Below are 17,366 nucleotides of genomic sequence, written 5' to 3' on the forward strand. Positions count from 1 at the left end.
TGTTTAATGTGAAAACAGACATAGCTAAATATCAATTGAAAAAAAATTATCAACAATTTTTAGATATTTCATTTTGCAATAGTTATAAAAAATCATAATTAACAAATTAATAAATTTTTATCGCAGGATCGTATGAAGTATATATATCAAAAGGGCTCCACGAAGTTTAAAATTCATAGACCAATTATTTATACTTTTTATCCCATTATTCAATCCAACGGAGATTGGGAAAAAATTTGTTAGTTTACAATTGAATAACTTTTTTTAAAATGGTGATAAAACTTTTTTTTCTACGGGACTCGATTCACTCAAGTGTTAAGAAGATACCAGATTTTTTCAAATTTTTAAAATGACATTTTATGTCATGAAAAAATTATTTCTTTTGATAAACTCTTTTTAGCGGCAGCGCGCGCATGCCGTAACAGCCGCGTGGATCCCTATTTTCAACGTCAAATTAAAATTATAAAAACGAGCTTTTTTCAAAATTGGTTAAATAATAATATTTTTTGAGTTATTAACTTAACTTAAGTTATTTTGTTAATAACAATTCCAATTTTTCATCTGCAGCAAAATCGAATGAGCTTAGGACCTTTATCTCTATTTTTCATGTTTTTCAACTTGTTGATTAGACTAAAAAACAACGGACCTAACTCGCAACATCGAATACTTCACTAGCTGATAAAAAGAACTTTTTTCTGTGGTTCCTTTACCCCAAATAAAAATGAACTAGTCCAAAACTTGACATTTATTACTGTTATACAAATAGCCTCACCAAAATTATATTGGTGATTTGAGAAATTTCTCCAGTTTCTTTCGGGTTTCCTTCTCCCTTTCTTCCTGCTTGATCCTAGCAAGCTCCAGAGGATTCACCTTGACGTATTCAGGCGAATCGTCGGCCGAATCATTCTTCTTGCTGTTCCTTCTAGAAGATTCGCTGCTCGAAGAAAATTTCCTGTCGTACGTCTCAAGGACATTTTTCTCCTTATGGATCAGCTCTTGCACCCTGACTTTGCTGTCGGTCTTGACCAGTTGGTTGCAAATGGCGGGGATGACTTTTGCATTGTTCACTTTGGGAGTTTTGGGAGGCGGTAAGGGCGTTTTCCATTTTTCCATGCAAGCCGGACACGTGGTTTGTTTGATGTACAATTTCGAATATTTTACTTCATCGTTCGAATATTTTCTAAACAAGAAATGGCGTCAATGTTTGATATTTTCCAAAATGAACAGTGAAATGCATTGCGACGTATTTTTAGTACCTATAAGCAAATTTCTATTTGCTTCAGTGAAAAATCGATGTTCACGGTGATACCATACATAATAATAATATGTATTTATTCATTTTCTTAAGATTGTTTACAGTAAATATACATGTGCATATAGAAATGAACAGTGAACAAATAAAATACATCTCACGAGGCAAAATGATCTGCCTGTGTGTAAGGAATGAGAATACTGAATATGACATTGAATGAGATTCATGCATTAAATTAAGTATTGAGATATAAATTCAAAATAGCTACATTTGAAAAGAATATAAATAAATAAACACAATCAATCTATTGAAATAAGTACTAGATACAGATAAGAATATAAGTTCAAACTGGACATATTTGAACAGAATATGAAGAATCAAAATAAACTAATGTACTGAATAGATACAAAGTATGGATACAAACATAACTTTGAACTGAACACATTTGGACATAATATAAATAAATGAAACAATCAAGGGATATAGAGATTTCAATCATAAGGGTTCCAGACTACGAACAAATCAATACACAATATATTTCCACAATCGTGGAAGTCAGTATTTAAATTTATATTTGTCTATTTATCTCTGCTCGTGGTATATTCTTGACAAATAATTTAATCTTCGTCTTAAATTTTTTGAGATTTGATTCGCATTTCGAACTTTCAGGAGGAAAACTGTAGAGTTTCGGTCCTAAATATCGGAAAGATTTCTGCCCAACTGATTTGAGCATTGATGGTATGACGATACTATGATTCCGACGTGTAGCATATTTATGGTGATAAGTAGTTAATTCTTTTTTGTTTTTATGCGGTACAGCAGTAATATTCATAATAAACAGCTGTCTGGGATCAAATATTCCAGATTCTAAATGAAGTAGATCGCTAGGGTAGTCGTAACCTTTGCATCTCTTCTGCATAACCTCAAGGGAATGTAGATGAGTTTTCGCCACTCCACCCCAACGAATTATACCATATCACAGATGGGGCTCTACTAAACTCTTATATAACATATAAATTTTTTGTTTTTGATTGAGTATGTTTGCTATCCGTTTGAATTTGTAAAGTATGCAACGTAATTTTTTAACTATGTGGTCTATGTGCTGGTTCCATCTGAGATTGCTGTCTAAAATTATTCCAAGATATTTTATATTCTTTGTGGGTTTGATGACTTCCGTATTGGAGATTTTGATGTCATATTGTGGTAGAGGGTTGTACTGAATGGTACGTAATAAGTTTTCTCAAAGTTAATAGATAATAGCCTGTGGTCGAACCACAATTTGATTTGATGAAGGTCATAATAATAATAATATTTATTCACCATTTGTGATACATAGCGTATATATGGTAGGTCAATGATTATTTACAAAAAACATTATGCCACTTATGAATAAAATTACGGAATCAAAGCTTAAATAAAAATTAATATTTGCATATACAAAGGTATAGCCCCAACCAGTGTTGTTGCAACAGTTTTATTTTATTAGTATTTTATAATTACTTCCAAAATGCTAATTGATTATATTAGATGATCGGTGAACACAATACAGTGTTTTATAAAAGTGTTTTATAAATTTGTCATAGAAACGTTTATGAAATAAAATTAAAAAACCATTATAGAATAGTCAGCTTTAAAAGTAGTCCGACTCTGCCGCAATTCCATCACTCCCAGAACTAAGTGTTTCTCAACAGTTTTATAAGAGTAGCATAGTAGCTAAAATACGTTGAAATGCTTGCTACTGATACCAATTTATTTCATAGAAAAACGCCATTTTAAATGATAGCGATCCGGGATACTGAAATTAGATGAGTTGAAAATATGAAATACCGCACATATAGTGATATTTATAGCTGAAAAATTCATAAATATTATAACATTATATTATTTAGAATAAAGTGAGTTAAGTTTGTGACTAGAAAATTAATACTTCGACAGAGTGAATTTTTGTATAATCAATAATTTTACTGAAAACATTTATAAATGAATGGCGCGCTTAAATTTTGCTAATAATAAGCTATACATTTGTCAATAAAATTTCATTTGCAGGAAAAATATCATATACATACAAACACATATATTTACAAACATGTACACACATATTAAAAAAAAACGATAAAACGATAAAAAACGACGGTAATGACGGTATTGCTTCAAAATTGAAGAATTTACAATTAACAAAAATATTCATATAACATATACAAAAACCTACAGCAAGGAAAACATTTTTCGAAAACACATCAATTTTTTTAACTGTGACAAGTCTTGCTCCAGAATAATTGCAAAACCTTCCAAACTCCAAATGAGGTTGTCATCCCCCAATTTTTTTAAAACAGATATTCAGGTGATACCTCATTATAAAAGGTGTTAGTCGATTGAATTGGCGAAAGGCGTAAGTACTTTCTTCTATTCATTTAGGCGACCGCTCACTGAAATGGTGATTCAAGTCCTACGGCCGGACGATCGATTTTCCCTGCGTATCTTCGAACCCGAGACGGAAATCGCAAGTTGAAATGTAAGACCTCATTAATCCCTTCAGGCTCTGGTGTAGGTGTTTTCAGTTGCAGACCCAGGACAGAGATACCAACCTGCCTAGGAATACATGCGACTGTATTTCAAGCGGAAATCTATGCAATTGAATTGTGTGCGGAGATATTGGTAGAATCCAACCTCATACACAAGTCAACAAAAATTTTCTCGGGCAGTCAAGCGGCGTTGGAAGCTCTTGGCACCTATCGAGTAACGTCTAAATTGGTAGCAAATTGACAAAAATGACTCTCCTCAATAGAAAGACTCAACAGATTGTCTCTAGTCTTGTTTCCTGGCAACACTGGCATGGAAGGCAATGAGGTTGCTGACTCCCTTTCAAAAGGAGTAGCTTCATCTGACCAGAACCTCATTAGCATCGCTTAAGGTTTTGCCAAACAAAAATTGAACACTTGGATGGCAAAAAGATTCAAAGACTTCTGGCAAAATCTTCCAGGACGGGCTCAGTCGAAGGCGTTTATTCACTCTTCGAAGCTGGAAATCAAACAGTTGTTGGACTACAGAAGGAATGAACTACGATGTCTAACAGACCTCCTCACAGGTCACTGTCCTCTGAATCATCATATTATGCAGAGACTCGTACTGTCGATAGACAGTGTGTGTCGCCTCTGTTTGGAAAATGATGAGACAGCAGAGCATATACTTTGTGCCTGCCCCTCTGGAGACCGAATCGGGAGTTCGGCAGTACCGTACTCTTACCATCTGACCTGAAAGATCACTTACTATATAAACTTATTGGATTCGTTAAGAACTAGGTTTATTTGGTCGAGTTTGAATAGGTGTAAGCGACACTAAACCCTTGCAGGTTGCGGTAGAGGTCCACTCACTTTTGACCTAGCCTAACCTAATCCCTAGTACGCACAAATCACGACTTCTGAGGGTTGTCGTTCTTAGTGGGGCTACAGCTGGTTAATGATTTTAACAAATTTCATGTCTATACCAGTTTAATTGTCCATGATTCAGAAGTTCAATAACCAATTCATTTATCACAAAGAATAATGAATGGTATAACAAGCAGGTTCAGATCAAATTAATTTCTTCATAGTGTATCTAAAACGCAGAGCATATTTTTCCATCCTTATTAAACAAACCAAAGTTCTGAAATGATTGTTAATGCTGAATCAATGAACACCTCAAACACTTCAAAAATTTTGCGTCGATGCGTCGAATTTTGCGTCGATGACGTCACACGTTTCCCCCACTCTTGTTTGAACCAAAAATTGCAAAAAGTTTAGCTCCATAAGAAAATACATGGGATTTTGGGCCAGAAGTCTCTTTGTTCATCTACTGACTCACCATTGACTATGGTCTCCCCTAGTCAGATCATATTTCTTAATTGGGCACAAAATTGAGCAGATCTATATTTGCCAACAGAACTGAAAGAATGAAAATAAAACAGGAAGTAATAAAGACGGTGTATTATGCCTACTTCCACAGATTTTTGCAATTTGGTATCAAGTTTTGGGGTTCTTCTGTTGACTCAAATTCCTTCTTTATCATATAATACAGACAACAATTGGTCTTGCATGTAGAGAATCATGCCGCAAATCATGAAATAGTCACTCTGCAGATACATAAGTTTTTAATTCTTATTAATAAAAATGGAGGTTCTATCACATCCAGTGTTCACACTCGTACATTCATAATCAACCAGAAATCAATCGATGATTCTTCCTAATTACACATACTATAAAACTCGAATGGATCCCTATACATGAGAATCAAAATCTGCAAAATATGTCAAGAAAATAGCATTAGTGTGCCAGAAATAATGAAGATATGTCTGTAGTGAGTTACATTTTGGGTGTCTCTACAACTTTGATCTCAAGCAGGTGTCAGCAATTACCTGAAATTTTCTCTTTGCGTTTCTGGAAACCTTAAACTTGTTTTGGGTGAATTATTCACCAAAGGCTTTTCCTGAAGTGCCACCACATTGCCACGACTGTAATCCAAATCTACAGAGAGCTTTCCGTTTGACTTAATCCTTGAATTCCCAAATCTGGAATTCCTCCACGAATCAACACTCGACCTCAACGATGAAATTTCGTTTTCTTCGGAATCGTATTCGATTTTTTTAACTTGGGAAGCTGTTCTGATGTTTTTTGCGATGAAATTCGGAGTTTCGTATGCCCTGCAAGATGTAGTTTGTCGGAAAGAACGTTTTCTTTTCAAGTTCTGTTCAGAAAATTCCAGCGATGAGCTTCTAGATGATATGGATGCTTTTACCATGGAGTTATTGCGGCGATGCCTTATTGGGATGATAGTTGGATGATGATGATGGTGATGATGGTGATGTTACTGTAGAGTTTATTACATTATAAAACTGTCAAACTATATGACAGTTCGATCACAGAACAGAAAATAACATGGAAGACTGAGGATCACCAAGGTACATGAAAATGGTCGTTTTAAATGCAACTATATTACGGGATTCAATTCTTGCATCATTTATCGACATATCACGAATATAATATCACGACATATCAGTCAAAGACTCTATATATTTTCTGATTGATTTGGCCGTTACTTGATGAAGATTCATAGTAATTTCACAAACTACAACTCACGATTTGATCTCCACAAACTTTATTGAAAAAATATATCACAACATGTTTCGCTAAACATTATCTTTTTCAAGTGATTAATCACTTGAATTATTATTATAGTTTAGAAGAGTTATATGAGGACCGCTTTCTCTAATTTATTTTATCAACTGTATTTTTTATTAAACAAAGTATGGTATACTGCATTTGAACATTTTAAACTTTTTGGAATTTTTTATTGTATGACATCTCTAAACAATTTTATATGTGTTTGAGTATTTTTACATGATTTGTACCCTATGTATATATGTATGTGTGTGTATAGATATGTATATATATATATATATATATATATATATATATATATATATATATATAATGGTGTATGTGTATATATACATGCTTGTGTTTATGATGACTGATGGAAATTTGTAGCTTTGTCAATAAGACATAATGTTCTTTGGGCAATAAAGCATATTATTATTATTATTATTATATATACACAGTTTGGTTAATCTTTTTAATCGCGTCGAGAGCTCTTGACAAAACGAGCTTTCAAATGACCTTGTTGATTTTTACCATCATGCAATTCAGGTGTTGTTCTTAGAGAGCCTTAGGATTTTTCTGTAGTGCTTGTGTTTTGTTCTTAAAAAAAAGAAGCTCGGTCATGGAATATAAAAATTAAAAATCAGTATTTAGTGGCGTCTTTTGTCCAATAAAAAAATTTCCTTCCCTTATTTCAAAAAAGCAAATTTATGTTATTGGTTAACAGCTGAGTCCTATTAAAGCCAATTTTACATACTCTAACGAATCTGAAGTCGCCCCTGATCGATATGCCGGCCGACTCAGCGAAAAAACACATGACATCACCGCGAAAGACTGCAACCGCATTAAAACTCTAGTCGAGTACAGAACCGATTACAGATTTCTAGAAAGGACCGTTACATTATATAAGCCCAGCTTCTCGACCCAAGAGGGAGTTTAGAAACTGAATCGAGCGGCTAAACAAGAAATTCAAATAGTGAAAATAAATTAGGCGTTAGTTGCTTAGTGTTGTAATAAATAAATTAGTTTGTGATTAGTGAATTATTGTTGGAAATACATTTGTTTAAGACAGTTAATTCTTTAATTTGTTACAATACGATGAGTGACTTTGGACCCACTGGATAAAAAGGAGGTTTATTCGTTTCAAAATAATTTCAAATGTCATCTTTCTCACTCCCCGATAATTTTTTGTAAAGGGTATTTACCGCTGAAGGCTGGCAGACGTTTTCTCTAAATCACACAGGAGAAAACCGGTGTCACAAACGTCAGTATGTTATCTATTTGACAGAAGTTGATCAAGATGACGAGTGTCAGAAGAGACGAAAAATTCCATGAAAATGCCGCGCGACCAAACGGCTCACGCGAAAATCAGAAACCGCGCTGAAAGGACCCAACTGCAAACAGAACTCCAGAGGATCGAGCGAGAAAAGCAGAACGCGATGAGAAACCTGGACTTGGAAAAAAGAAGGTTCCGAACCAAGTGCTCCAAAATGCTTATATTCTCGAAGCCCAAATCCAGAGAAGTAGGGGACGGAAGTCACGAAACGTTTCAAAAAAAAAGTGATTCCTTCGTGGACCTCCACGACCTGGTGTTCACCAACGGCGAAGTCGACGCCGGGAAGGTGCTGTGCCTACATGTGATATCGGCGCATCGAGCGGAAACCCTGATGCCTCCGAAGAAAAGGCTCTCCTACTTGTGCAAAGAGCATTCCCCTACGGAGAGGATCCTGGAAAAGTCTAGGAGCGGGTATGCTAACAACGAGAAGTTATCCAACTTGCTACCCCTGTACACCGTGGAAATGGTGCACCTTGGCGCCATGGGAGAGAATTCCATTCCTCCAGTGATAAACGATGGTAGGCTAGCTGCAAGGATCCTGATCAACGAAAACATCAGGCAGCTTATTGGAACGGTGATCAAAGCTTTAGAAACTTCCAACAAAGACAAACTTCGACAGCTGGTGCGTATCGCACATGATCCAAGCGCTATAAGAACCATACTGGCAAGGAAGGACATCCAGGAATTCATGACTTTCTTACAAACCCAGCCGATCATCAACAATAGCGAATCTTTCCTGCTGACTCCGCCCTTCAAAATTAAGACGAGAGACCTCAATTTCCGTTCAATGGCAGGAAATAATCTGGAGAGCCTGATAAATAATATAAGGCAAAACGTTTTACAAATACCCACGAGAAAACCCATGATAGAGGGTTCGGAAGACTTCACTACTATCCTAGAACCTCAAGAGATGCGTTCGAGTAGCGAAAGAATTAGGCCAATAACTATGGCAAGCGGTCCAAGAGGTTCGCCTGGCCCTGAAGGGAATGATACTAACGAGAAGCAATTTTCAAAAAAGCAACGGCATCGGGGTCGGACGCTTACCAACTTCATTGCCAAAAATATAAGAGAGGCTCCAAATGTCAAGAAAATTGAATACGATGAGGACGAAACAGAAGGAAATATTGGTAAAAGGTCAGTTGCCATTGCCTAATCTTGCATTTTCCATGTATTTAAACAACCACTTATCGTTGCACCTTTGATTTGCACCTTTTTTCCATTCAAGTGGTTCTAGTTTTTTATCAGACATTTGAAACTGGAGTATTTCATGGTGATAGATAGATCTAGAGATCAGTCTAAAAAAAAGATCGGACAAAACATTCTTTAGGTGCCTTTATATTAATTACTGTAACTATGTTCTACTACACATCTATACAGCGTGACTCACGGTCTATGGTTTCTGGAAAACGCAAAGCATGATTTTTCTGTAAATTTCACCTCTCACATTTCCTTGCCTGTTCTATCGATCAAAAATATTTTCAGCATTGCGGCGTTGCCACTTCCATCAAAAAGTCCTAGCAACTTTATTTTTTCAAATGGAACACCCCGTATATTAATACATTTTCGGAATCGCTCTGGTATTTTAATACTTTTTTGTTAATAATATCCTATACCTATCTGTATCTGTTTTCGAGATAAAAAATAAATTGTGCTAAATATGGTCCAAAACATAGCCTTAATTGAAATTAAGTACATCAGTACTCTCAAATCATGAAAAGTTGATATTTTGTTGATAGTTTGGACAAACTCGAAATATTCAAATAACACCAAGAAATCGACTTCATATCATACAGGGCGTGCTAAAATTACTATTATTTCCATTGTGCATAAAAGTAGTCAAAAGTTCATTTTTTCAAATAAAACCCCCTGTATATTACTCGGTAAATTGAAAGATGGTGAAAAATGCTTCAAGATGATATATCATGTCCCTATACCTAAATCGTCAAGTTTTCTCAATAAAGTCGCTTCTTCTAGAAACATTATTTTTTTTAGAATTTGGATTTAGGTAGCAGTAGAATTATCAAGCTTATAGCAGTTCGGTTACTTTTATAAGTAATTTACAAAGAATTATCGACGGTGTTTCGAATCATCTTCCAAAATGAATGCAAATATCGATTATTCAAACGAAGTTCTTATGAAATTATTTATTATACACATGAACAAAGTGATCAAATCATTATCAGAACGTGTGAAAAGTTCAACCAAATGTATCCTGAATTAACACCAATGAACGAGAGGAAGTTTGTAAGGGTACAAAATAATTTTCTCAACTATGGCTCAAAGTTTCCAGGGAACAACTGTACCAAAAATCAGTAATTTCTAGGTGAAAAGGAAGATTTTGTGGGCTAAAACATGTGAAAGTACAGACAATAACAGAATAGGATGATTCAAAATAACAAAATTGTAAACAAAATATCACATTATCACAATAAATGCTGAAAATGTTGTCCATTACATTCTAAACACTTTAAAATGTTTTTTTGTGTGCGACTTGTAGTTGCTTTTTCAATTTCCTGGGGATTCAGATCTTCAATACTCCGCACTATTCGCCGTCGCAATTCTTCTTTGGTAGGCACTGGAGTACTGTATACCCTTTCTTTCAAAATACCCCATAAAAAAGTCAAGTGGCGTGAGATCGGGTGATCTCGGTGGCCAATTCCACGGCCCTAAACGCCTAAACCAACGATCATCGAAGAGTTCGTCAAGTTTTCTGGAAACTTCTTGGGTGGAATGAGCTGGCGCTCCGTTCAGTTGAAACCACGAATTCCTATATTCCTCTAAAGGCAAATTTTCAAGAAAATCGGTTACAGTCGTCCTTAATATTTGGAGATATCTCTCTGCATTCAGTGTGTCTTCATAAATAAAAAAGCTAATTTTATTGTTCTTCAGAATACAGAAAACATTCAGGTCAAATTTTTCTTGAAAACCCATTTCTTTTGTAACACGAGGATTATGATCAGCCCAAAAATGTTTATTCCTTCTATTGAAAATACCATCCCTCGTAAATTTTGATTCGTCGCTCCAAATTATTTTTGACAAAAATTCCCGATCTTTCTGTGTATGAATCAAAAGGGATTTACAAAAATGCATTCTACATTCGAAGTCTTCTGCTTTTAGAGCTTGAACTTTGGTGAATTTATACGGATGCATTCCGTGATTTTTCAAAATTCGTTGTGCTGAAGCATGTGATACACCTAAATCTTTTTCTGCACTGCGAATGGAAGCTTTTGTATATGCATAAAAATATACCAAAACGTTAACAGTATTGTCCTCATTTGAAGTAACAGGTTTTGATAATGTTGAACGCGCTTTTAACATGGAGTCATAGTTAAGGAAATTATTTTGTAATCTTACAAACTTCCTCTCGTTCATTGGTGTTAATTCAGGGCACATTTGGTTGAATTTTCTACAAGTTCTGGCAATGATTTGATCACACTGTCCGTGTATAAAAAATAATTTCATAAGAACTTCGTTTGAATAATCAATATTTGCATTCATTTTTGGCGATTTTTTGAAACACCGTCAATAACCATTTATCAACTACTTATAAAAGTCACCAAACTGTCATAAGCTTCATATTTCCACGGCTACCTAGAAATCAAATTCTTTAAAAATTATTTTTTGTACAACTGTTATTGAAAATCTCTTTGATAGAAACACTTTAATCAGAACACCTATCAAAAAATCATTTAGAAAAGTTCACACATGCAGTTCGTGCTATTGGTAATATTAAATCCCTGTGAAGTTACTGACGTTAACGAAGTAGTATTCAGTCCAACTGTAGAAAGTCCTTCATGACTAACCAATAATCCTCTTCGAAATAACGTGAGTTGGCGTATGTAGTTGTGACAAATGCCTTGTATGAAGGTGATTGACAATGTTTCGTGATGAGTTTCACTAGTTCGGACTTCCATTGTCTACTATATAAAATGATTTGAAATCCCTGAAACAATAAAAGAGAATAATTAAAAAAAGAATAGTTGAAAATAACAATTATATTAAGCAACAATAAACCTGAAATGAAATGATAGTGAAATAACCTACAAGTAAAAATACAATAATTGAATAAATAAAAATTAAAGGAATGAAAAAAGAAAATAATAAAAATAAAAAAGTGTAGAGATTCCAAGTCACGTTAGTTCACGACGTTTCGATTGTTGGTATCTACAATCGTCTTCGGGTGATCACCCATCACCCGAAGACGATTGTAGATACCAACAATCGAAACGTCGTGAACTAACGTGACTTGGAATCTCTACACTTTTTTATTTTTATTATTTTCTTTTTTCATTCCTTTAATTTTTATTTATTCAATTATTGTATTTTTACTTGTAGGTTATTTCACTATCATTTCATTTCAGGTTTATTGTTGCTTAATATAATTGTTATTTTCAACTATTCTTTTTTTAATTATTCTCTTTTATTGTTTCAGGGATTTCAAATCATTTTATATAGTAGACAATGGAAGTCCGAACTAGTGAAACAAATGCCTTGTAATCCAAAGATCGTGTGTTCAAATCCCATGGACCCTATAATTTTTTTATTATCAGCAGTAACGTTATACAAAAAAAATTGTATGATACATTTGTTAAAAGTGATTTTATTTTGCTCGTGAGTTTGCTCCACTTGCTGACGCTCGTTTTGCAATAATCCCCACTCACAAAATAAAATGCTACTTTCAACACTTGTAGGTAAAACGTGAATAACTATTTTTCCACAAAAACGGCTTTATTAAGAAAACTTGACGATTTTGGTATAGGAACATGTATATCATCTCGAAGCATTTTTCACCATCTTTCAATTTATCGAGTAATATACAGGGGGTTTCATTTGAAAAAATGAACTTTCGACTACTTTTATGCACAATGGAAATAATAGTAATTTTAGCACGCCCTGTATGATATGAAGTCGATTTCTTGGTGTTATTTGAATATTTCGAGTTTGTCCAAACTATCATCAAAATATCAACTTTTCATGAATTGAGAGTACTGATGTACTTAATTTCAATTAAGGCTATGTTTTGGACCATATTTAGCACAATTCATTTTTTATCTCGAAAACAGATAGAGATAGGTATAGGACATTCTTAACAAAAAAGTATTAGAATACTAGAGCGATTCCAAAAATGTATTAATATACGGGGTGTCTCATTTAAAAAAATATAATTGCTAGGACTTTTTGATAGAAGTGGCAACGCCGCAATGCTGAAAATATTTTAGATCGATAGAACAGGTAAGGAAATGTGAGAGGTGAAATTTACAGAAAAATCATGCTTTGCATTTTCCAGAAACATCTAACCTACCATCGACCGTGAGTCACGCTGTATATAGATTTTCTTCTTTTGAAATTGATTGCATGCTTCCTTTATTTTGTAAGATTCCCACATTTTCTTTGATCAGGATGTAGTAAGAGAAAGCCAAAAACTTTCCCAAATATGTTGTATAACAGTTTCAACATCATGCTAACCAATAATCCATAAGCAATTTTTTCCACGCAGACTTACCATAACACAAATCTTTTTTTTCAACTATAAATATATATCTATAACAATAAGTTATATAAATTCTAACCGAATTTATTGAGAGGAGTTGTTCAGATAATTTGAAATAGAAGACTGCTGTATCTGAAATATCAAACGCCACCTGAATAACTAATGTAATATGAACAGAAATATACTTGAATATAAATTGACGTTTCTGTAAGTTTAAATTTTCCGTTCTTGATAGGTCAGCCACCATTCTGCTAAAATCCAAGGTTTCTCCATCTCCCATCAGCCAATCAAATTCTGTAGAAAACAACCCAACAGATGAAAACCTAGTCGAGATGAAAGTTTCCATCAAACCGAGTTCTAGCAGTAAAATAAAAAAATCTGCCGTTAGCCAGGATAGCCTGAAATTTCGCGTCAAAAAAATCCTATGTCCCGCCTGCAAAGAGAAATGGAGAACACCTTTACCGCCTCCAAAAACCCCGAGGGTGAAAAAGTCTAGTGTTCTGCCTCCTGAAAACCCCCTCAAAACTGACAGCAGGTTGAGATTGAACGTGTTGATAAACCGTGAAATTTACACGCAAGAGAGGTACGAAAAAAGGTACCTCGCTAAAAATAGTCCAGTTTCTATTGGGAAAATCAAAAAAGATGTACCATCTAGCTTGTCAGATATCAAGTTGAGTCCTTTGGACCTAGCCAGGATCCAACAGGAGATCAGAGTGAAGGAAACTCATAAAAAGTTGGAAAAGTTTCTCTGTATGTCAGTGTAATTCAAAATTACTTATGTTTTCCTGTAGCCGGTTGGTAATATACTATGAAACTAACATTGTCATTAATATCAATGAATGTATGAATTGGGGTCTAGACTATAATGTGTCTAGTCAAAAGTGACAACAACCTCAAAATTTCAAAGGTGAATTCCAAGAAATAGGTTTATGAATATGTTTTTGAGAGTACCTCAACTCATAAGGTCCATGAATCCTTCAAAATCGGGAATGGCAAGGTTTCGTCGAAGTTGCAGTTTCTCAGATGCTACACTAATATCATATGATGTTTAAAGCACTTCAAACTTCTTAAGCGACTGAATTAGGAAATCCCACAAAAGACAGGACTAATAATGGTGCACGTTACCAAATAACCTAGGTATATTGTTATATGTTTTGGGTGCCGTGATACCAGTAAATGTAAGACTCCTCCCAATGACGGTCTCAATCTAAAGTGATCCATGAAGTAAGTGACCAAAGAATCCGACCTTGTGTCTACAGAGGAGATATATGTCGACAAAACAACCCCAACTGCCCTCAGTATGTAAGAGCTTCTCACTTCTGATCCTATCAATAAACCCAGGAAGCTAGGTGGTGCAGCCAAGAAACGAGTTATCCCTTTTTCTATAGCAGGACCTCCTGAATCTACACCAAATTCTCAAGCGACAGAAGCAGAATCTGGAGAGCAAACAAAACGCTCAAACTACAAAATTACCCAAACAAGAAGCGGATAAGCCCTGCATGGTCGAATCTAATGTATCGACATTTACAGCTGACTTACAGAATATATCGACCAATCAACTGGAATTTGTTAGTATGCCATTGTGGCTGCCATGGAGAATATTCCAGAAGATGGTCCACATGTTTGGTTCCAGACCTGTCCACTCCGGCCTGGATGGATACAGATTACCTGTACGAACCAGAAGGGGGTCTTCTGCAGTAAGCAACATAAATGTGCGGTTTGGTCACTTCTGTGATGAACCCTCTCACGGCTGCAGAATGCTAACAGAACCCACCAGCAAGGAAACGCTCCTCTGATCCTCTTAGATAAGCTGAAGACATCCAGGTCGGGATGTGGAAACCTGTTGGCCATCTTCTGGAGTTATCTCTTATAGCCAAAATAGTATACTGTAGAAACTTGTGTGGTCGATATTGAGGTTCTCTCACAGACCACATCGACCATCGGTAAGTAGTTTTCATCTGATGCTTCATGTAAGGTTTTGCCTCTAGTTTGGGTAAATTACCGTTTGTAGGTAAGCATTTGCAGACCCGCGTAGGGGAGTTTGTTTCCTCTTCTAATGCAGAATCTGCTTTTGCTGCTCAAGGATTTGGTGCAACGACAAAAATCCACTTGTTTCGGAATAAATAATGATGATAATATTAATGATGACAGTACATGGCAGAATGGTACTGGATATCGCTGGAAAGTCATCAGAATTCGGATCCCCTTCTCTTCATGGTCCACTACCATAATAGAATAGGAATTGAAGAATTTATCTAAACACTGAGCGAAGCGATCAAACCTTTCAGCAAAAGGTCCACAAAAAAGCCGCAGAGATTAATTCACACCTGTGGCAACACAAAGATAAGCCAAATCTTGGGGTCTTCTATGAAGACTCCGAATATGTCCGAAAAGAGAACGAAAAGCGGTTGAAATATCGAGATTTTCTCTTTGAATCCTGCAGACTCTATCCAGACTACTCGATTATTATGAATGTACTGATTATTGAAGTCCTTATTGGAATGAAGCCCTGTCCACTCTAGAATCTCATTGCGTCTGCGTAGAGCTCATGATTCTTGGACCCGATGATCACCCCACGGTGACACTGGCGCACCATTCTGAATGTGTCCGGGCTTCGGTAAGTGGCCTCGACTAGCAGAACCTTCCCACATGACCACTGTGACAAGTGGAAGATTATTTCTTGAAGCATCCTTACCTGAATGCATGGATATAAGAACAAAATATCAATTTACTAATGGAATAAATTTTATTACCTGAATAACGAGATGTTTCAACAAGAACATGTAGTACGATTGTTATAATATAAACACAATACGTGATTGACTGAACTCGTATTTTTCAATAATAGGACTTCATTGTTGACAGGAGACTGCAGATCCGGCACCCGAGTGACCCGACTTACTTGACGCGGATAGATGCATTAACTGTATGTAGCATATTCTTTTCGATTTCAATGAAATTGCTACTATTCAGAATAATTTTTCGATTCGAATTAGACACAATCATATTCGAATATATTATTCCTTTGGTTCAATTCAATAAGGACTGTGACAGTGATTGAAATTGTAAGAATAATTACACCTAGATGTCAATTTCATAGCTGTCAGTTTTATCGCTGTTCTGGTGACCCAGCCCTCAGTTATTTCATCACTTTATCGGTTTGAAGGAAATAATCAATTTCAAACCTGGTTAGGAAGATAAACTAATTCACCACAGTAGGGTTGGGAGCTAAAAAATAACATACCACAGCCAGTAACAACTTTATTACCTCCAGTGATCTACCAAAAACAAACTTTTGAAAATGTACAAGTGTGGCGTCAAATGTGGATTGAGATCCTTTGAAGCTTGTGGACATTGCCATGACAAGTCAATTTCAAACGCGAAATCAAATAATGATAAAAATGAAGAAGATGGAGATTTGAACATGGAAATAAGTCCACTCGGTGTCTTATCAGCAATTATGAATGTAGGAGGTAATGGAAAACGAGTGCATACTCTTAATGTGGTCGCTTTCGTACAAAAAATGCAAGAGACATTTTTTTATGAATAATCTGGCGAAGAACAATTTCATAAAAGAAACTTTTTTCGACCCCTGAACAACAGAACGCGAGATATTCGATAAAAAATTACTTTTGTCAGTTTTGTTCTTTGTTAGCTTTTTTATCCTATACACATTAACAAAATCCAGCTCACTAGGAATTTTCCCACAGAATAAACTCACAATTTATGGAAGTGTAAAAAAGTCAAAAGAGCAGCAAGACACATTGTTTGGTTTTTTAAAGCCCAAAACACTACAGGAAAGTCCTTAACGCGCTTTAAGAGCGGTGCCTGTGCGGAAGTATCGATTCACATTAGATTTGAATATCTGGAGATTGAATTCATTTAGCAAAACGTTATCAGGAAGTTTATTCCATATAAACGCAGTTCTTCAAATGAGACAGTTCTCAAGCAGTGGAGTTCGAGGTGTACTGAATTGAACCTGAAAACGATGAGCAGTCACAGTTCGTCGCGTATTGCTGATATGTATAGTCGAAGTAACCGATATAGTAATCTTAAAGCTATCGGCGAACTCAAAGGCCAAAAAAACAACACAAAGAACTAATGCCGCTAGGAATTCTCGAACCATCAGTCCATCCTTTTGTAACTGTGTCCTAA

The 17,366-nt window shown here is 35.4% G+C and overlaps 3 protein-coding genes across 3 annotated transcripts in view; 1 reads left to right on the plus strand and 2 right to left on the minus strand.

Annotated features, from left to right (window-relative positions):
• Positions 1 to 17,366, minus strand: part of LOC111506670 (interference hedgehog) — a 188,299-nt gene that overhangs the window by 137,485 nt on the left and 33,448 nt on the right. The gene's annotated exons all lie outside the window — the stretch shown is intronic.
• On the minus strand, positions 731 to 6,136 carry LOC111506673 (uncharacterized). The gene is made up of 2 exons (XM_023161813.2): positions 5,643 to 6,136; positions 731 to 1,180 (listed from the first exon to the last, which is right to left on the minus strand). Exons 1-2 carry the CDS (start codon positions 6,023 to 6,025, stop codon positions 778 to 780), a joined length of 786 nt encoding a protein of 261 aa, XP_023017581.2. The 5' UTR covers positions 6,026 to 6,136; the 3' UTR covers positions 731 to 777.
• On the plus strand, positions 7,490 to 14,029 carry LOC111506671 (uncharacterized). Its single transcript, XM_023161811.2, has 2 exons — positions 7,490 to 8,854; positions 13,447 to 14,029. The coding sequence occupies exons 1-2, from the start codon at positions 7,716 to 7,718 to the stop codon at positions 13,973 to 13,975; spliced, it is 1,668 nt and encodes a 555-aa protein (XP_023017579.2). The 5' UTR covers positions 7,490 to 7,715; the 3' UTR covers positions 13,976 to 14,029.

This window comes from Leptinotarsa decemlineata, unplaced genomic scaffold, assembly GCF_025532065.1.
Source record: "Leptinotarsa decemlineata unplaced genomic scaffold, Ldec_3_MD MMD2_tig00026328_RagTag_RagTag, whole genome shotgun sequence".
Taxonomy (NCBI): domain Eukaryota; kingdom Metazoa; phylum Arthropoda; class Insecta; order Coleoptera; family Chrysomelidae; genus Leptinotarsa; species Leptinotarsa decemlineata.

Bases quoted from the DNA above. Each gene is read 5' to 3' on its own strand.
- LOC111506673 (XM_023161813.2), bottom strand. From the start codon at position 6,025: ATGGTAAAAGCATCCATATCATCTAGAAGCTCATCGCTGGAATTTTCT. The intron at 1,181-5,642 runs GTAATTGCTGAC...TTTCTTGTTTAG, and splicing joins ACGCAAAGAGAAAATTTCAG to AAAATATTCGAACGATGAAG.
- LOC111506671 (XM_023161811.2), top strand. From the start codon at position 7,716: ATGAAAATGCCGCGCGACCAAACGGCTCACGCGAAAATCAGAAACCGC. The intron at 8,855-13,446 runs GTCAGTTGCCAT...CGTTCTTGATAG, and splicing joins GAAGGAAATATTGGTAAAAG to GTCAGCCACCATTCTGCTAA.